The sequence below is a fragment of the Notechis scutatus genome, chromosome Z (genome assembly GCF_049901735.1).
Source record: "Notechis scutatus isolate UNSWTSFEM ecotype Mainland chromosome Z, rNotScu1.2, whole genome shotgun sequence".
Lineage (NCBI taxonomy): Eukaryota > Metazoa > Chordata > Lepidosauria > Squamata > Elapidae > Notechis > Notechis scutatus.
The window spans coordinates 99287963-99309762 of record NC_142025.1 but is presented as its reverse complement, the minus strand read 5'-3'; the positions used below and the strand labels follow the sequence as shown (position 1 = coordinate 99309762).

Below are 21800 nucleotides of genomic sequence, written 5' to 3'. Positions count from 1 at the left end.
TTTTTCCTCCCAGAGATAGCTGTTTCAGACACAGCACTAAGTAAACCTTTAGTGATCAAAGCCTAGGATTCATGAAATCCCTGTTTTCTTTTCAATGCAGCTATAAAAAAATATTTGGAATCCTTTAATTCTGTTTTCAATATTTTATGTTATGTGTGGAAACAAATGCAAAAAGAAAACAAATGAAACTGGGTTTTTTAGTTTAAAGTTTTTTTATTTTTTTATTTTAGTTATGGTTAGCATTTGAATAAAAACACTATAAACACTATTTGAATATATAACACTATAACATGAATATTGTAGTTAAAAACTTTATTCTCTGGGTTGCAGTGGAATTACTGGCTAAAGGAGAGGGGACCCTCTACGGGGAGTTAAAAGATATTCTAACTTGGAATTGGTTCAGGGGAGGAAACATCTAAGGTTAAACCTATAGGGAAGGCAGATGGTTTGTTTATAATATGCATGATCAGCAATAAAGTAGCTACTTGGGGCTGTTCATGGAATGGTTCTGGTTATTTCCGCCTGACATTAATCTTGCCAGACTCGGCGCTTCTGGGAATGAGAAAACAACGGATATGGCAGCAGAATCGCAGGCAGTTGCTATGTCTTCACAAGAGATGGTGAACACCTTACTTCTACATCAACATGAAGTGGAAGCAGAAATGAGGAAGTTACAAGCAACGATACTTCAATTGGTCCAGCCATTGGTGGTCCCAATAGCTCTGGTAGAGCAACCGGTCTCCTCCCATAGTGGTTTGCCAGAGAAATTTGGAGGAGAAGCAGACAAAATGAAAAACTTCATTGGTCAGTGTGAATTGTTTATGGGAATCCGAGCTGCAGAATTTCCAACAGATCATGCAAAAGTATCTTTTATATTGAGTTTGTTAAAGGAATCCGCAGCCAAGTGGGCACAACCAATCATAGAAGGCAATGACCCAATAATGAACAACTATCAAAACTTCATGGAGAGATTCAGAGCATATTTTGGAAATCTGATCCAAACAGTCACAGCCGGTCAAAAGATTCAGCAGCTTAAGCAAGGCAACAGAAGAGTGCAGTTGTACATTGCTGATTTTAAATTATTGGCAGCAGAGGCTGATTGGAATGAGTCAGCCTTGATTGATCAGTTCAAGCATGGTTTGCACAGTGAAATTCAGAGTGAGCTGGCAAAGCAAGGAGTTCCATGGAACCTAGATGAGTTATTCCACAGTTGCTTGCTCATAGATGCCCATTTGGAAGAATTGAAATGGAAACAGGAGACATCGTGCAGGCCTAAGGTTAAATCAAATTTCATGAGGCCTCCTCTCTTTCCTCTTGCCTCAACCAGTGGGCAGGTGGAAGAGCCGATGCAGTTGGGGACAGCCAGAAGAATGGCAATTGCTAAGGAAAGACAAAGACGACGGGATGCAGCAGCTTGCTTTTACTGCGGCAAATCAGGGCATATCGTCAGAGCTTGCCCAGCCAAGGAGCCATGGAGAGAGAGCTGGACAGCTGACCAAGATGCAGAAGAGCCTCACTCCTCTCATCAATCACCAATTTAAGGAAACAACAATGGCCCTTCTCTCAAGAGCTCACAGAAGGGACCATTCATCTTGTAAAGAGAGCTCATGTTAGACCATAGTACACTCTTGATTGTCTCTGTCAAATTATCTTTTGACTCTGGGCACCGATCACCTTAGGGACAGCATGGCTAAAGCTACATAATCCAACAGTAGGTGGGGAGAGGAGGGCAACGTCATTCCTTTCTCCAGCCTGCAACACAATCTGCAGTTTTCCACTGGATACCCTGAGGTAGAGGGGCTTATGTAGCCAAGCCATGCATGCCACTTTTGCAGATATTTTGGGAGGAGATGAGGCTTCAATCTTCCCCCTGTATTATGACTGTAATATTGATTTGAAACCAGAGATAATATCCAATATTAGCAAAAAAAGCTTTCAATCAAGCACTTGTATTCAAAATTAGAGAAAAGCCCTTCTAAATCACTATCTTCAGTACCTACTCTTTTTGTTCCAAAGAAGCAAGAGGCAGATATTCCAAACTTGAAGGGAGATGTTCCGATGCTTAGAGTCCACTATTACAAGAATCTCAACAATGTTACAATAAGAGATCGTTTCCTGCTCTCAGATTTGATGGGCAGATTATAGAGGGCTCACATATTTACCAAGCACTTGGGATCTTCAGAATGTGTATAATCTCGTTATAACAAAGACAATCTTTGATACCAAGTTATGGAAAGTCCTCAACTTACAACCATTCATTTAGTGACTGTTCAAAGTTACAACAGGACTAAAAAAAGTGACTTGTAACTGTTTTTCACATATATGATCACTACAACACCCCCACGCTCACATGATCAAAATTCAGTCACTTGGCAACTAACACGCATTTATAACTGTATTGTGGTCGTATGATCACCATTTTTAACTTTCTCATTGGTTTCCCAGAAGCAAAATTAGTGTGGGAAAGCAGATTCACTTTATGACCAGATGATTCACATTACAATTGCAGAAATTTGCTTGATCACTATGGCAAAAAGTTCATAAAATGGGGCAAAAGTTAACAACTGCCTTGCTTATCAACTGAAATCTGGGGCTTAATTGGGGTTTGTAATTTGAGAGATTACCCATGTACATTTTGAATTAGCTAGTTGAGGAGTAGTATTTTTTAGATTCATGAACCAATTTTTCCCCGGATACGACACATTTGCAATAATTTATTTGGATGACAACTTTATTGTCTCTCAGAATGCAGAGACGTGTGCAGCATCTTAGGGAGATGTTGTGAAAGCTACAGGAGAATAAGCTGCTTGTGAAGCTTGAGAAATTCATCTTTACCCTCCATCAATTGGACTACTTAGGCTATAGGATTTCAACCAATGGTCTGCAGATTTACTAAGATGCAGGCAGTGCTATATTTGTTGCCCAACCCTCCTATTCCATAGGCCGAGTATCTTCAATTGCAATAAGCACCACCCAGCAAGACCCATACATTCAGGCCTGGATGGATGACCGCTTGGGGACTCATCAAAGTACATTATCTGTTTTTGGTCAAAGATGGAAAATCTGCAGCATAAAGATAGGATCTTCATGCTTGTACCTTTTAAGGGAGGATGTGCTGCAATTTTGAAATGGTACTGAGACGGCTGGACAAGACACTGCACAGAACCTTAAGAGACTTTGGTGGCCCAGGATGATGCAAGACATTAAAGACAAGTGTGCCAAAGAGACAAGCTTCTAAAAATACCCCCTCCCAGCCTTGGCATACAGTATCATTTGACTTTAGAATAGATTTTCAACCAGTGCAGTTTATATAACCATATTGGTGGTGGAGGATCTCTTCACTAACAACCAGAGGTTGCAATAGTATTTGAGATGTTGTTGTACATACAGCCAACACAGTTGGCCATCATTTAACCCATTAGCCAATTTTGTATATAATAATTCTATCCATACATCAATTGCAATGACCCAATTCCAGGCCTCATGGAAAACACACACGGGTTTTATCTGCAACCTCACACTAGGGTTGCATCCCTGGGGCCTGGATTTTCCAGAGGAGCAGTGCACTGCTCAGGCACTGTTGAAAGAGCAGCTAGACAAACTGTCTTCCAACAGGCCCTTAGATACACACAACAACAATATAAAAGACTCTGGCAATTGCAGAGGAGGACAGTGTGTGGCTTTCTACTACATTTTAAACTGATTCCACACCCTCAAAAAAGCTACACACAAAACTTGGGGGCTTTTTTAAGGTCCTATGATAGGTCAGTTCTATGGACCTTTATTGGCAATTGCCACCATCTATCAAAGTGCAGCCATTTTCATTCTTCGTTGATGTTGAAGGAGGCACTTTGTAGTTATTGGCAGCCTCCACACATGGCTTCCACCCATGAACATTGAAGACCAAGTGAATTCGAAGTGAGGGAAGTATTAGGCAGAAGAAAAGAATATAGTGTTTGATTCACTAGAAGGGCTACCTAGAAGCAGAGCATTTGTGAGTAAATGCAAAATACATGGATGCTCTAGAATTAATAAAATTTTCACAAGTGCTTCTCAAGCAGATTCAGATTTACAGATTAGCAGAGTTGGAAGGGACCTTGTAGGTCATCTAATCCAACCCCCCACCCAAGCAGGAGACCCTACACCATTTCTGACAAATGGCAGTCTAATCTTTTCTTGAAAGTCTCAAGTGATTGAAGAACTTCCATGCTCCCAATACCAGCTTCAGTCCTGAGCCTGAGGAGAACCAGTGAGTGAAGGGGTTAACTATTCAAGGGTACTCTTTAGGGAGAGACATGAGACTGGCAGTTGTTCAGTCTTTAACTGTGGATCTTCACTTTCTGAGGGAAAGGGAGGGGGAGGACCCTTCTAATGGTTTAGATATTTTGCAGGGAGAACCACCTAACTGGGAGAATTCCTCAGACTTGGAGGAGGAAAGCTCTTCTGACATGTTATGCCATTGCTGTCCCCATTGTCCAGTTCCCAGGAGACAAAGAAGACAAAATGGAGGAAAGAGGGGGGTTGTTTAGAGAGGAGGACATGATGTGGTAGAATCACCAGATTAAGGAAACAGGCCCCCTCTAGAGGAGTAAAAAACATTCTAGCTTCAAGTCAATTTGAAGGAGGAAAGCCTGAGGTTAACACTTAGATCTATATCTGCCATTTCCCAAGAGAAGGCAGAGAGGCTGGTGAGATTCTTGTAATGTGGGTAATCAGCAGTAAAGTATCTACCTGGGCCTCTTCATGAATCTTTCTGGTTACTTATATCTGACTGGGTTCACCTTAAGCAATAAATACTGCATTTGCATGCTATCTGCATTTAGAGTATAATTTTTATCCTCTGAATTATCCAGAGAACTGCTGTTCTTGGTAGTATATAAATGCAATAAAGAATAATAATCTCTTATGCCTATTTCCAAACAGGATCAAAGAAGAGAAAGAATCTGTATTATCTGAGAAAGAAAAGATGGGAAACCAGCTGAAAACCACTTTGTGCCAAAAAGAAGAATTTCAAGTGAGTTAACAACTTTGGGATCTTTCTTAAGGGTTTAAAAGAATTGCTTCTGACCACATTGTCTCCAGATATGTCAGCCAACTTGACCAGCAGTGCAGATTCTGTAGGTTCTTACAGTCTCAACACATGCATAGGATATAGTATTAGAACAAGGTTCAATCTTGGAAGGAGGAAGCTTTTCAAAACCCAATTTTAGAGAATCAGAAACAGTATTTGTGCTTGAATGGATAGGACCAAATATATTCAGTTGCTTCACATTCCTTTCTTGCAAACCAGCATCTACCACAAATGAATTCTGATATATATTTTCATCCTTATCTAAATTTAGGACAATTTCTTTCAATAAATACTCCCTATTTATACTTACACTGCATCTGTATGCTTAAAATTTAACATCATAGAATTAAAAACCTTATCTGAGTTGTTCCATAAACGAATAGTCCTCGAGTTATGACCATTGATATAGGGACCATTCAAAGTTATGACTGCCTGGAATTAAGGGACTTATGACTGACTCAGATTTCTGGCCATCGCAATGAACCAAATTCCTGACTCTCTGGCTGTTCTTATTGTGAATTGCAACCATCCAGGTTTCTCTTCATAGGTAAACAGTATGGTCATCTAAGAATCATCTGGGATTGTTCCTAGTTGCTACCATTCTTATTTAGGGAGCAAGTTCCTCCAAAGAGCTGGCTTTGGCAGCGAAATCAGCTATTCAACAACCGGGGGTGAGGGGGAACGGCCAACAGCTCCGGACACCATTTTCAGAGGATAGAGAGTAGAGGATTTCTAAATAATCTATACATACAGAAGATTTTTGTTTATTTTCTACTCGCCTTAGCTATTGAAAGAGTTCAATCATTTTATGGCATTAATCAAAACACCTGCCAAAATGGTCAAGGTTTTCTAGCTTCCATATCTCTCAGGATTATAATTTCATAATTATCAAATTTGGAAATTTTACAGAACTGTCATAAAATTAACTTTGAGCCTGATTGTCTAATGTTCCTTTTCTTGATCTGCATTTGGGAAATGATATACCTCTCTCCCTTTTTTTTAGTTACAAGTGCAAATTCAAAAGAAGGAGATGGACAACCTGCAGGAGACAATTAAAGATAAAGCAAAGCACCTGAAAGAATGGAAGGGAGAGAATTATCAATTAAATGCTGCCTTGTTTAGACAGGTAATTTTCCTGCATTTTTTTTCTTTTCATATATACTTTTTAAACCTTAAATAACTTTAAATTTGCATTCTTCACTAAAACAGCATAGTTTATTAATCTAATGAAGCAGTCCCTCCATAGAGATCCTATTCTCCAGATAATCTAGCTGCTGCAGATTGATGCATGCTTTTCCAACTCTGCAAAAAGTTTCCTTGGAATTTGCCACTTCACTATAGTTTATCACACCACCTTTCCTTCCATAGATATAGTCAGTCATGGAGACAAATTTCCTTGGATGGTATATAAGAATGAAAACAATTATTTGCCTCTAAATGCCTTCTCTGTCGCCCTGACCTCCCTCAGCATTTTGTTGTTGTTGTTGCAGACTTCAGGCACCACTGTCAGATTATAAGCACCCAGAAAATGTTTTGTCTACAATAGACTCAAATTCACCATAATTCACAATAATCATTTTCTGAAGTGCACAATATGACAGCAGTGGCCTTCCGTAGACTAACCTTGCAGATGTCTGTGGTTGACTGTGTCTATGAAGTAAGAGGTGGTGTGATAGACTATGCTGACGCACTTTCTGCCCAGGGGAGGAAAGGCAGTCAAAAGGTTGAAGGCTCACAGTTCTATCATAAGGATTTTTCTATTGGGCCAAGAGTGGGAAGGAGAATTTAGCAAACAAAGCTTCTGCTAAAAATAAACTAGTATAAACAAGAAAGAAAGACAGGAAAGAATAATTTGTTTGTTTAACAATAAGAAGAAAAATATAAGCCAGACTTGGACAGTGGGATGAATGGCGTAGGTTATATCATCCTAGGTATAGTTTTCAGTTAGTCCTTAATTCAGCATCTGTGAACATTTTAGTTTGAGGCTCCCAATCTGTTCAATATCATTGTTTTCCTTCAGTGCCTAATTAAGGAGAAAAAATGAGAATCAACTATGGCAGAAATTTTGAGCTATGTTTGGAGGATAATCCACATTGTTTTGACCTTCTCTGTATATGCTGTTCATTAAAACATTTGATGAACTTCTTTCTCCAGTTTTGGACAAAAATATCCCTCCATAGCCATGCCATTCTGTTATTTGCCCTATACTGAAGCTTGTCCTAAACACCTTGTGGTCCATTTCTCTTTAATTAGTTGTGTGTGTGTTTGTATACATACATATACATCCATCCATCCACCTACTTGTCCTTTTATAAAAAAAATTCTCTCTCATAACTAAGTGCCTATTCACTTAGTTTATAAATCCTACTATTAGAGAGTTTTGGTGCATATTTTAAACTGGGACAATTCTAATGTCTTCCTGTTGCCCACTTCACCCATTTTATTTGTGCCTAAAACAACAAAACCTATCAGTGCTTGAGAACTATATAGAGATTCTTCAACTAGGGCACCCAGTGTGAATGCTATCACCATTCTGGAAATGCTGGCTTATATAATAATTAGAGATGGAGCATGCCTAATTTAAATTCCCAGTCCTGAGACATAGTGGAAGATCTTGCATTCCGTGTTATCTTTCAGTCTAATCTTATGCAGTCTAATCTTCCACATGGCTGCTCTAAGAATGAATAGATCTTAACCATGAGTTCTAGTGGAAGAAGTATGAAATAAGAGTTTGGAGGTGGTGGTGGAAAAATGTTTACCATTTGCCTTTGGCTTCTAATTTTGCTCCAGTTTTTTTTCTTTTCTCAGCAAATGTTGAACAAGATCCAGGAAGAACAAACACTTGCACTTCAAATCCTGAAGAAGCAAAAAGATGAACTACACCAAGAAAAACAGGTGCAAACTTTGTCATATGGGAAGTGATGAGAGATGCTATTGTTGGATTATTGTGAAGAGGGCAGTATTGTACAATTAGGGACAGATAGAAGTTGCTTGGGGTAGCTTTTTATAGTCTTCTTGTGGCTGAAAATTCTGGAATTTTTAATTCCCAAACATTTCAAATACAGATTGGATAAGCCACGATTCTCAACGGGGAAGAGACCCTGACTTTTCCCATGAGAGGTGTATTTGAGGAAGATATTATTAATTATAAATGTGATTGCTTATGAAAGAAAGCTTGTAAATAAAGCTTGCAATGTTTTAGTACCAGGAAACATACAACCTAAAAGAGTGTGGATTAATCACCCAATTTCTCTAAAAAAATGTTGAATTATTAATTCATATCCATTGTTATTCCAGAAAACACAATAATAATTCACAAAGTATAGGGTTTCCCTGCCATCATTTTAATATTTCTTTCTGCCACTACTAATCAGCCTAATCTGGTATTAAAAAATAAAATGTTTAGATAGAACATTATGCTTAGTACAGTCTGCAGGTATGCTTCTTGTGTTCTTAAACAATAATTCAATCTTGAGCACCAAGCCAAATCTGCTGCTATTACAGCTTTGCACATATATTACTGTGTAGATGTTTATAAAATGATTTGATTCTTTATCTTTACCTGTACTGGGGACTTCTTGGAAATACTATTTATGGCTGCACGTGATTCCTTTACTAACACATTCCTTTATTAACAGTAACTCTCCACACACACACACACACATCCCCATCTGCTTTGGCTTATCCATGAAAGTTTTTTATTCTGAATTGCCATTAAAAGTTATTTTCTCATAGATTGATACAGATTTTCCAACATTGAGCACAAAAGTACCACTCGGCTTTTATTCCCCAATCCTTCTTGAACTGCTGGGAACCCAGGGAACTTTAAGAGTCTATCTGTAGTGAACAGAAGACATGGTAAAAACAAAAACAAAAGATGTCCTGCCCTTGAGCTAACACAGATCCTGGAGCAAAAAAAATAAATCATGATGATTGAATGGTGCCATCAATCAAAGGATGTGGGGTACCTCCTTCCAGGTTATTTTCCAGAAAGACAATAAAACCTCCCATAACAAGGAGGTTATATGACATCCCCTTATACAAAGGGAAATAAAATTAGTTCCTAATATCTATACATATTTTCAATACATGTTGTGTCCATTTGTCTGATGATTTGAAAGAAAATGAAGTGGTCCTTATGAAGGAAAGTTCCTTTACTGCGCAGTGCAATATTCTACAATATTGTTGCAAATTATAAAAAGTTAAATTTAGTATTTAGTATTTTTTTTAGTATTTATTTGATTTGTCAATCGCTTACAAGATACAGGTGTAAGAATAAATATAGCTTTGAATACATGAGATAGATACTTATAAGAAAAATAAAAAACAATAGGATAGGGATGGTAGGCACGATTGGTGCGCTTATGCACGCCCCTACAGGCCTCTTAGGAAGGGGATGAGGTCAATAGTAGACAGCCTAAGGTTAAAGTTTTGGGGTTTGGGGAAGAAACCACAGAGTCAGGTAGAGTATTACAAACATTAATCACTCTGTTGCTGAAGTCGTATTTTCTGCAGTCAAGTTTGGTGTGGTTTACCTTGAGTTTGTATCTATTGTGTGCTCTTGTATTGTTATGATTAAAGCTGAAGTATTCATTTGCAGGTAGGATATTGCAATGTATGATTTTATATACTATATTTAGATCGGACCGGAGGTAGTGTAGTTCTAGATTTTCTAGGTCTCGAGTTTCAAGTCTGGTGGCATAAGGTATTCTGCAACGAGAGGAGCGGAGAACTCTTCTTGTGAAATATTTCTGGACTTTTTCAATTGTGTTAATATCAGATACATGATATGGGTTCCAGACTGATGAGTTGTATTCAAGTATAGGTCTAGCAAATGTTTTGTATAGTCTGGTGATATTACCAGAGAAGAAGCTATGTAGGATTACATTAACAACTCTTAATGCCTTTTTGGCTATGTAGTTGCAGTGGGCTCTAGCACTTAGATCATTAGAGGTGAGTATTCCAAGGTCCTTTACAGAGCTTGGGTCATCAACAAGATCTTGACTATTCAGCTTGTATTTTATTTTCTGATTTTTTCTGCCAATATGTAAGATAGAGCATTTATTTGTTGACATTTGAAGTTACCATTTGATTGACCATTCTGATACATAGTCAAGGTCTTTTTGGAGGGTAGCAGTATTGTCTGTGGTGTTGAATAGCTTTACATCATCAGCGAAGAGAATGCAGTTGCTCTTAATATGATCACAGAGGTCATTTATGTAGAGTATGAAGAGAGTTGGTCCTAAAACACTGCCTTGGGGGACACCACTGTTGACAGGTAGAGAATTTGATAGGACGTTCCCAATTTTGACCATTGTCTGTTTGAGAAGAATGCTTTTATCCAGTTATGTAGGTGTCTAGAGATACCATAAGATTTTAGTTTTAGTAGTAGTTTCTCGTGTACCACTGAATCAAAGGCTTTACAGAAGTCTGTGTAGATTGTGTCTATTGCTTTGCCCTGATCGAGTTTGTAGTTGATATGTTTTTGCAGTGTAAGGGTTGCAGATTACAGGATAGTCTTTTTCTGAAACCAAATTGTTTATTAGAGAGTAGGTTGTTTGTCTCTAAGTAGAGGATAATGGATTGGTTAATAATTGATTCCATGACTTGACAGGTGACGCAGCATAAGGAGATTGGTCTGTAATTTTCAACTAGGCTGGGGTTTAGCATTTTTATAACTCATTTGTTACAACTATGGTTGAATGTTGCTTCAGTGGGCAAGGGCGTACTAAATTTTACCTGTAGACACTGATGCTGTAGGATGGAAGAGATAAGAAAAAGTAATGTGAGTTTTGGTAGCAAAAGGTGGGATAAGCAAAAGTTTCAAGTATGGAAGAAGAGCCTGCTTATAAGTGCTGCAGTATTGCAAAGGGTGGCATCCAATTTTGCTCAGGTTTCAAATCACCACAGAACAAAAAAAAATTTTTTTCCGGTTCCCTGGATCAACTAGCTGTACGAAATCAGAAAAACCTACAGCTGCTTCTGAACTGTTGCAAACCTTTGTGTGGATATTCCCACTGTGGGACTGGTGGGACTGGTGAGAAACCAACTTCCATGTGCAAGCAGTGAATTTTGTTGCTATATTTCAGATTAAAAACAACTATTTCTGGGCCCAACTATCTATATATCATAACTTCCAAAGTTACTGTTTTTTGCATTTTAGCTTTTTTTTTTTTAACAGAAATTATGGCAAGAAAATGAAGACTTGAAGGCAACCACCCCTGAAATACGCAGTTCATCTGCTGGACTCCCATCCCAGTCACCACCTAATTCTGGGCTCCTGTTTGAAAATCCATATTCTGGTGAGTGCCCTTTGCCATCCAGTTGGGGGGTTCCAACTAGCAGCAAAAGTATGCTAACTGATAACCCAGTGCTGGGCTGTTTAAAAACACGTAATTGCTCAGGTGGTCATTGCTCAACTTATGACTGTAATAGAACCTGTTCAGTATTGACATAAGTCGTGTTGATCAAAAAGTTGGTCATCAGGTGACTGACCCGATTTTATGTTCCTTTTTTGCAGCAGTTGTTAAGTGAATCCATGGTTGTTAAGCAAATCCATTGTTCACTATGGGATGATTTTTGCCAAAAATCAAAAGCAAACAAAGGGTTTTGGCAAAAACTTCGTAAATTGCAGGCACTTGACCCTGAGACGTTGCAAATGGTTGTATATGCAAGCCAGTGGCCAAGTACCCAAAATGAGGTCACATGACTGTAGGCAGGGGCAGTCACTGAAATCAAGTTATAACTACCTTTAGTTATAACTAGGGGTGGTGGTGTTCCATGCTAAGTTTGAACAGTCACTAAGCATAAGTGAAGGACTGCAGTACCAAATTTTGCAGTTATGAGTTATACTTCTTTTGGATATGCTATCTTTTGCTGAGAAATAGTAACAATGCCCTGAGACAGACGTTGGCAGATTCTGAGTTATAACATCCAAATAAGATGGAATAGATTATGTATTGCCAGATCTTATAAATCTGCTATTCAAATGTACAGACTCCATGACTGATTTCTGACATCACTGTTCCTTCCCTACATCACACAGTATTTTGAAATGTCACTGATACTATATATTAACATTAATGAACATTAAATAATTCATGTAAATTAATTAATATTAAAGTGTTTTACTTTTCTCAGTACGGTTTTGTCTTACAGCATCACCAAAAATTGTTCAGACGAATCCGGTGAGTTTTCACTTTTAATGTCTTTATTATTGAGCACAATGCAAAAAAAAAAAAAACCTGAAACCACCCAGTAAAGACAATGAAACAGTGAAGAGAAGTCAGAGAAAACAGGGAAAAGATACGTGATTGTTGAAGCCGCAATTGTTGGTTACAGTCATTATCCTATCCCTATCCCTTGGTGCTTTAAACCAGCTTTGTTTAGAATTAAAGGAAAGGCAGACTGGTGCTGTGGGTCCTTAGTCACTTAACATTTTGCACTTGTTGTTTTGAGGTATCCATCTCTTTTTTCTCTGCCCACTCCATCACTTGCCAGAATACTACAGAATAAAGCTTTCCCATCCCTGTAACATAAATGTACTGTATATCATGCAACTGCAAAGCAATTCAGGGGGAAAACAAACATTTCCACTGTCTTCTTTCAGGTCTCTCTGAAAAAGTGTCCCATATGCCAGGAAGTCTTCCCTAATGACATTGGACAACAACAATATTTGGATCATGTGCAAAATCACATTCTCGATTGTCCATATTGCAATAAAACCTTTGACAGCTCCGACAAGCAAGTGTATGATGACCATGTCTTTTGCCATCGCTTAGACCAGGCTTAAGCCTGCTTGCATCACTTGCCCTAAACTATTACACTAATGCCCTTTTTTATTTCCCCCCTCTCCTTTTTCCATTTCTCTCCTTTGTATGATTTGGCAGGGATAGATACTTGATCTGCTAAAATTGACATATCAAGTCTGTCATTGGGCCTGAAGTGCTGATTACTTTAATTTTCTTGTGATACATGTGTTAAATTAAATAATACATTATGCTGTTGCTTTGGAAGCAGAAATTTCCATATTTAAATCTTATATTTAAAAATAAGATGCTTCCTTCCCCCCTCACCCACCCTAAATCTTCCATGAATAATGGATCATGTTCATGATAAGTAGAGATTTCTAGCTTTGCTAGAAAGAATATCTCTAGCATATGGGCTCCAGCACAAGTCTGAAAGTTTGGGAGACAAAACCTCTGGTCCCTCAGATTGGATTCTAAAACATTATCCTGGGACACGTATATTCACCTTCTTTTGTGATTTCCAGCTCTGCCTGTCGTAAAGAATAAAACTTGCACTTTTTGCTTGCTTTGCTTGTTTTATGCCTGTTTAGGCAAAGCAACAATGTGCCATATCTGTTGTCAGGGAGCTCACTCTCATATCAGAAAATTATCTGAAGAAGGAACCCAATTTTTTAATGACATTGAGATTGATAAAGGTACTGACAAGTTTTCACCAGTATTGTCACTGTATGGAAAGGAGAATGTTAAAAAAGAATGTTTTTTTAAAAATAAAATATTAATACTTTTTAGGGCTTCAGCATAGTCAATTTATTGGATTCTTCAGATTGGACAGTAGTATCATATCTCCAGCATTAAGGAGTTGCAATAATCTTATAACCAGAATCTCTTTATGATAATGTAGAAATGTGCTGCTTTGTTGAAATTTTTCTTTCTATATGACTGCTTTGTCAAAAGGCCACGCTTATAATTAAGAATACTGCATTAGAACACAACACATGCGTGGAATTCCTTTTCTTGAGAAATCACAATATTATTTTTTAGTTTGACTGTGCACTTTCTACTCTTTAAGACTGAATACTGTAATAGAGATAAGCTGTTTACATACAGATTATATACTACGTATTGATTAGCTAAATAGTTAATATTATATATAGCAAAATCTATTTTAGTAATATTTTTGTCTTTTAAGTTCTATTACTGCTTTATAAATTGGGGAAATGTTTTCCAGTTTGTAACAATGGAGTGCTTACTCCATTGCCATCACTCTGCTAAACACCTCACTCTCACAGTGCTGTCTAATAAATTGGGGAAATGTTTTCCAGTTTGTAACAATGGAGTGCTTACTCCATTGCCATCACTCTGCTAAACACCTCACTCTCACAGTGCTGTCTAATAAATTGGGGAAATGTTTTCCAGTTTGTAACAATGGAGTACTTACTCCATTGCCATCACTCTGCTAAACACCTCACTCTCACAGTGCTGTCTAATATCTATATATATATTAACCCATGTAGCATGGTTATAGTGTTATTATTTATCCTTATTATTTTCTTTACTTGCTCTTTTATTTGCATTATGATGATTATGATTATTTTGCTTTGCATATACACTGAGTGCTTCTGTACCAGAGACAAATTCCTTGTGTGTCTAATCATATTTGGCCAAATAGAGCATTTAATTTAATTCAGTTTAGATAATTAAATAAGTTTTGGATTATCTTTACCAAGTACTTATTGATTACTTATTGAAAATATGTCAAATTCTTTTCAGAATAGAGATATGCGTATCCAGTGAATCCTATGTAGTCAATTCTAAATATTTACCTTCTACTACTAAAGTTAATGTTTGGAAATGATTCTAAACTGAGACCATTTTACTACTTAATATATTAACTCAGATAATTAAACATACCAGAAAAAACAGGATTAGTCTAGTTTCCAGAAGACACTCAGAAATCAATTAAACATCCTGCCTTATCAGTTGTAAAAGTAGTTTCTTCCTTTATATTTTCTGTTTGTACTATGTGCCATCTGTTTCTTTTGATTAAGTTCTGTAGCTTCCTTGAAAGTTTACTTTGGCTGTCTTCACACTTGGCTGCTTTTACCAAAATAAAATTATTATCTGGATACTCTCTAATTGTTGGTCTTCCTTGGTGAGATTTCTATCATAGGAGCTGCATAAAGATTGTAACAGATGTGCTGTATAAAGATCCCTTAAGATATTTTGCTGCCTGAAGTAATGCCCAAGATTTTATTTTCCCAGTTTCATATAGAGAAGCTGAATGGATTGACAGTAGAATTTTTCCTCAATGACGCACAGATGTAAAATGGTTTACACAAATGAAATTGCAATAAACCAGTTTCTGACATATCCAGGTCTCATTTTTTAGCAATAGCTACTGCTTAGTAGTTCCAGGGCCTGTCTAATGATAAAGCCAATACTGCAGCATCCTGTTAGGAAATCACACACATACATCTCTCTCTCTCTCACACACACACACACAATCAGCATTGTGACAGGATTGGAGAAGGACTCATTTATCTATCCTTCCCACATCTGATTTGGGCAATTTCCAATCTATAATAATATGAAATATGGGAATATACATAATTAGCTTATTGGGGAACACCAAATATAAAACATTTTCTTCCAGAGAAAAGAAGATCCTACTATCATTATGCAACTAGTTGAACTACTAATCCTAAATTCTGAGTTCAGGGGGGTGGGGTCCCCGGAATTATTGCAAGGATCTACAATATGTATCAAAAATGGAGAATAAAACAAGCCACATGGTTCTTCTGCTGACACAGATGCTTTATAGTCTGAAATATAGGGAAGAAAATAAATACTAAACTGTTTTAGGAGGTAGATTCACAACTGATTTAGGCCAGTTCCCTTCTTCCTGCTGGCTAAGAGTAATTTTTCCAGCCTAGTTGCAATCCTGAACTGCCCATGGTTGGGTTTTTTTTTTTGTCCTATTACTAGCACAACTATCACCACTGCTCTCTATGTATCCTTGTTCTGCATTCCCTGCCCCAAGAGCTCCTGTTACCCCACCAAGGTTCTCATGTGTTACAATCCCCTCTTCTATTTTCTTCTTCCATAAATGTGGCACTCCACCCACCTTACTCCTTAGGTCATACCACTGGTTTCCTTTTAAGTCTCATCTGAGCACCAGCCTCACCAATATGCATTTTCCACCCAAAATTATTAACTTTTGTATAGTGAGGAAACTTCCATCGCCTATGCAATGACTGTGTGTTTTAATGGTGTTTCGTAAAATACATTGAATTAAAATTAAAGTTGAATTCATGTTAATTTTTTATTATTTTTGTACTTTAGTCAACAGAGTCTGAAAGTTCTGCTAATGTCATATGGTACTCCACAAATATTTAAACATACAGAAGGTTTCTTTGTGCAATTTGGGGAACTAGTGAGGTAGAATGTAGAGCTGAAGGAGTAATTAAAATTATTTATAAAATTATATTGAATTTTCTTATCCCTATCTAGACATACAAAATGGTGGTGAAGGTGTTGGGTTAGAAACAGACACTAAGTTCTGGTCCATCCTTCACAATAGATGCTTCCTAGTGGTCTGGGATTTTCTGGAGAAAAATCGGTGAAGGAGCACTACATAATGCCACTTTGAACTCCTGAATGAAAGGTGGATATAAATCCAAAATGTGTTTCTGTGATACAGAAATGCATTTAGCAATGTTTTTATAGTCAAGGTGATAAAGCACAGGTTGGGATCTTCCAAATTTACTGAACCTCATCCAGCATACCTGAAGTTGTGCTGCCTGCTGTATTGGCAGATGGCCTTCAAAATATATAGAGAGCTACCCAATGAGCTATCCTGTCATTGAACTCACACAACTTGGTAAACCCTCATTTGCTAACCCCTGCATTAACTCATTATTATCATCCATAATATGCACAAAAAGTCATAAATTGTCAAATTTTACACTACACGCACATATAACAAATATATCCCATCTTTGTTACTTTATAAATATCTCAAGGTGGTGAACTTACATAAATCATATCTCTCCTATTTCCCCATAACAACAATCCTGTGAGGTAGATTACCAAAGCCTTTCATGTCTAAGGCAGGACTAGAACTCACAAATCTCCTAGTTTCTAGGTCAGCATCTTCACAACTACACCGAACTGGTGTTTATATATTTATTCCCACCTGAAACCTCAGAAGTATAAAATAACATCATTTGATAGTTTGAGATTGCTAAGATATGGGATAATTTGAAAATGGTTTATTACTTTTATAATCTACCTCCACCCAAAAATCATACAGTACCAGAAGCTGTGAATCTTAGTATAGTAGGAAACTGAATGATACTACTCTGCAGAGTTGTCATATACCACTCTTCCTATCAAAAAGAATACAGGTAGTCCTCGAGTTACAACTGTAATGGAGTAGTCCATTGCCATCATAAGCCAAGAGAACATTAAGTGAATTATATTAAGTAAATGGGCCCTCATCCCTACCCCCCCTCCCCATATATTCATCGTTAAGAGCACCCGGAGTACCTCAGGAGTGGGGAAAACCAGGGGAGGAAAACTAGTGCAGGAACAAGACTTCTGGCCACCCAAGTCCTCTCCTCACCCATCCCATGGTCCATTTCTCACACCTTGAGGTCCCCATAACTGCTTGGGTCTTCACACCAACCCTGTCAACGATCGCTCACTTACCTTTTCAAAGATATCCAGAGTTCAAGTTGTCGGTGTAGGAAAGGAGAACAGGTTGGCATTCCTGCATTCATGCCCCTCTGCTTTTTGCTAAAACACTTTTGTGAAGAGAACGGGGCATGAAGGAATGTGAGATTTATCTTTGGCTGAATGCTATTGCAAAGAGAAGGGAAGCCTATAGGAAGAAGTTTGCTGTTGGCTGCATGCCTTCCTTCTCCCACTATTAATTCATAGTGTCTGTGCCATTACTGATTTTTGTAACAGATATATAACAATGAAGGGTTATATCCTTGTCCATTGGCAGAATAACTTCCAAAGGTTAGAAACTCAGAAAATACCTTAAGTAAAACCTAACTTAGAAATATGAACTCCATTTGTGAATTTTAATATACTGCTCCCATTTTAATATACTGATAATTAATTACAGTTATACATAATAAAGTTTTGAATTATTTTAATGAGGCAACAATTATGTTGAACAGGTTGTTTTAAGATACTCTTTTTTTAAAGAGATGGCTGAGTTCACACCATATCTTTAATTTGGTTGCCAAACCATAATAATACAGTGAATTATAAATTAATTAAACAGGCTGGATTCATACAATATACTAAATCACACTAACTAGCCATGATTCATGTGCAAGAATATGGTAAGTGTGTGTGTAAATTCAACCAGTATGCGTAGCAATTATTACAAGCAGGGTTCATCCACTAGTTGCAAAAACAAGTCAGAAATAATCTTTTGTTCTAAGTCTGCAGAAATGAAACTTTTTCGCCCCCTTCTGGATGTCAATGATTTAAAGCAAGAACCATGGAGAAGTTCTGTTAATCCGTTATGCCAAAAATCATTGTATATTCTTGGGATAACTTTATTTGCTGATATAAGCCAACATCCTGGAATCATTAAATAAAAGGTGGTGGCCCAAAAATGAACAGCTATCATCTTTGTTTTTCATGGATCTTTAAGCTAAAATCTGAAGAATCAATCTGATCTAATTGATGGCAATACATTAAGTAAACATGAAATTTAATCTGGGGGAAAGGGTTGGTTTAGGAACTAACTAAATTAATCACTGTTACATTGGAATGTAGAAAGTAGGCAAGCAGAAGATAAATTGTAAAAGAAACTACATTTCAGCTCATCTTGTCTTGTGGGAGCTTTAATATTCTATAAGACTATTTGCCTATTTTGGCAGAAACAATAACTGCATCCCCAAATATAAGTACTCTTTCCAAAATGGTGTTACTTGCTCATACTGAACTCAAACAAATTCATTCAAGCTCTATTGATAAGTTATTGATCTTATAAAATCTTACACATTCATTAATTTAAAAAGCTTGGATAATAGTTGATATCAAATGCCCCCAATCTCTACCCATGCTTCAAAGAAGCCAGGAAATTGTATAGGTTTTGCAAGAGAGACAAGTATGAAACATACAGCATGGTCCCCTTAAATACTTTTGTTAAATGTCAGGATAGTGTTTGCATCAAACCATGATGCATGTCTATCATCATTTTGAGGCAATCCAAACTTACTGCAGTTCCCTATAATATGGGTAGTTTAGCATCTCTGTAAACTGCAAAAACTTGATTTGGTCACTGTTCTATGATGGTGTTACCAATCCCACTCACCTGCTTACATACATTTCACCTTACTTTTTCAGGCTTACTTTGGAACTTTAGAGCTATGTGCCTAGGCCCTCAGCAGACATTCAACAAATGTGAATTCTCATCATCTGAGACAAGAATGTATCCCAGGTGCCTCTCAACATGAGATAGTGCTTTCTTCAAATTCTATATACAGAAGAAATTCATCGGACATAAATCCAGCTGTTTTAACAATATGCAGCAACTTCCTACACATCTAATATATTTCTGTCTGGTGTTCTGTGACTTTTAGAACTGGAATAGTGTGGACTACAATTAAAGTATAAAAAAGTAACTAACTTTATAATTGATCACTAATGCCTTACACCAAAAACTTTTCTCCATAATTTACTAAACTTAATTATTGAATTGTCAGGTGTGAAAGATCAAGTCCATGTGAAGGTCCAATTAAACTAAGTTAATCATAGTTATGTAGCAGAATCTTCTCAACCTAACCACGATTAAAGGGGGTTGATTTATCATTTTGCTAGTGGCTACCTAGAATTCTAGGCTTATCCTTTTAACTTTGCCTCCAGTTTCTGCCACTTCTCTTGCTATTTCAACCTTCTGGTACTTTCTTTTAACACTATTGTTTTGAGGAAGAGTCAGGAGTGAAGGCATTGAACTTTATTTTACAAAAAGATTGAAAAAGGTATGCAACCTACCAAAAGGTTATATAAAGTCAGCAAGGCTTCTATACTGAAATAGTTCTATTATAGCCAGTATTCATCAGTCAGCATTGGGGCTATGCACGCATCAAAAATATCTCAGGGGAAAGCCCTTGGACCTTGCACAAATGCAGCACCTCCTAATAAACTTTTCAGGGTTCCATATGGTCTTGAAAAAAATGCTCATCCTTTAAGGAACCCATGAGATAAAGCTAATGCAATTCTTAATGTGATACTTTTTTTAAGGCTCACATAGAACCCTAAAAGGTGTGGGGGGGTATTTTAAAGAATAGTGGGAAGTCTTCAAAGCTAAAAGGTTTATTAGGGAAACAATGTCCCTCTCCCCTTCAAAATAACCAGCATCTTCCAAAAGAACATGAACTAAGAGCAGTAAAATGCTCAAGACCAAAGGAACATAAAATGAGTGATAATTTCCCCCCACAAACTTTAGCACTGAATACTTCAGTGTTTAAGAAAAGTGAAGAATAAATGGTACATTTTACCCAAACACCAAAGAAGAAATACCAGTTTTGACATGCAATCTATTTATTGTTACATAAGTTTTTTATATGAGATGAAGCAAGGCTTCTACTTTAACACAACTAGAATTATCACAATGCAGCAGAAGAATTAACACGTTACTGATTCAAAATAAACTTGGCCTCTTCTAAAAAGAACTCCAATGTTGATACTAGAGTCTCATTTATTAAAGTCTTTGAATTCTCAACTTGGTTCACTTTGAGGATGAAGATGATAAACTGCATTTTTAAAAAGTCCAAGAACAACTGATATTTAGTCCAACAGAGCTTTATAATGTATTCTATATTTGAAGAGTAGTCCCAATGTTAAAAAGAATGTTTTTTTCATATGGCCCATGAAGAGAATCAGGATTAAATGGGATTCAAGAGGCTTTTCGCAAGCCTCTGCTGCAAATAGAAAAAAGTTAAACAGAAAGCCTTGTTTTCTTCATATGTTGAATTCACATGGACCTCTTAGATTTGCGAAATTCCTTGACCATCTCAGATAGCTTTTCCATAGCCTCAGGGATCCCCGCACCACTTAAAGCAGAACAACCATGTATACGCCATTTGCGTCCAGTTATTTTCCCCACTCCCATCCTTTCTGCCACTTCCATGGAAGGTCGTGCTTCAGGCAAATCTTGTTTGTTGGCTAGCAGCATCAAAGGCACCCCTCGCAAATCGTCAGCCTCCAATAGTGACTCCAACTCCAACCTGGCTTCTTCAAAACGATAATAGTCCATACTGTCCACAAGGAATATCAGCCCATCTGTATTGGTATGGTAATGTTTCCATAGGGCCCTGATGTGCTCTTGCCCACCAATATCCCACATAGTGAAAGTGACCTTGTTGAAGGTCTGAACTGTCTCCACATTGAAGCCCATAGTGGGGATGGTTGAAGTTTCTTCATTCAGCTTCAGCTTGTAGAGGAGAGTTGTTTTTCCGGCAGCATCCAGGCCCAGAAGGAGAATACGTGCCTCCATCCCATAGACAGAATCGTAAATTCGGCTGAATAAAAGCCCCATGGCTAGTTTAGCATAAGCAAGGTATGAAACAGAGGGGAAAGGTTCGCAATCTTATATTCAGCTAGCCTTTATTTCATTGGCTGCACACTAGGGGGAGTGTGAAAATTCCTATTACAATACTAGCTTGTTGGCAGCTGACATGCTGGAAGTTTTGAAAAGTACCTATTTGACACAATTGTTGGTAGTTAAAGTAGCCATGTTATAATGACATCATGAACTGCTGCTTAGACTGTATTAACAAAACTGCTTCATTGTGATTATTAACACATATTCAGAAAATGATTGGGCAATTTGATACTTTTCATAACTTTCCATTAAAGTATATGTACCCATATGTACAGAGAGATATTTTATGGCATATTATTGCTATCTGACAAGTGGGAGTTCCATTTGGTGAGGTTTCTTTTTCTTCCTA

General features: G+C 37.4%; 1 protein-coding gene and 1 pseudogene across 2 annotated transcripts in view; one reads left to right on the top strand and one right to left on the bottom strand.

Moving 5' to 3' along the window:
• The window catches only part of CALCOCO2 (calcium binding and coiled-coil domain 2), a 35912-nt gene extending 22333 nt beyond the window's left edge, over window positions 1-13579 (top strand). The window contains exons 9-14 of one of the 2 annotated variants that reach the window (XM_087947037.1): window positions 4924-5014; window positions 6075-6197; window positions 7880-7966; window positions 11253-11373; window positions 12230-12258; window positions 12681-13579. In XM_087947037.1, the coding sequence (XP_087803163.1) occupies window positions 4924-5014; window positions 6075-6197; window positions 7880-7966; window positions 11253-11373; window positions 12230-12258; window positions 12681-12863 (634 nt within the window). In that variant the 3' untranslated portion in view covers window positions 12864-13579. Of the gene's footprint in view, window positions 1-4923; window positions 5015-6074; window positions 6198-7879; window positions 7967-11252; window positions 11374-12211; window positions 12259-12680 lie in introns of both variants that reach the window. The other variant, XM_087947036.1, reaches the window with a different exon arrangement.
• A 6876-nt stretch (window positions 13580-20455) lies between these two features.
• LOC113413363 (uncharacterized) lies at window positions 20456-21385 on the bottom strand (annotated as a pseudogene).
• Between the last annotated feature and the right edge of the window lie 415 nt (window positions 21386-21800).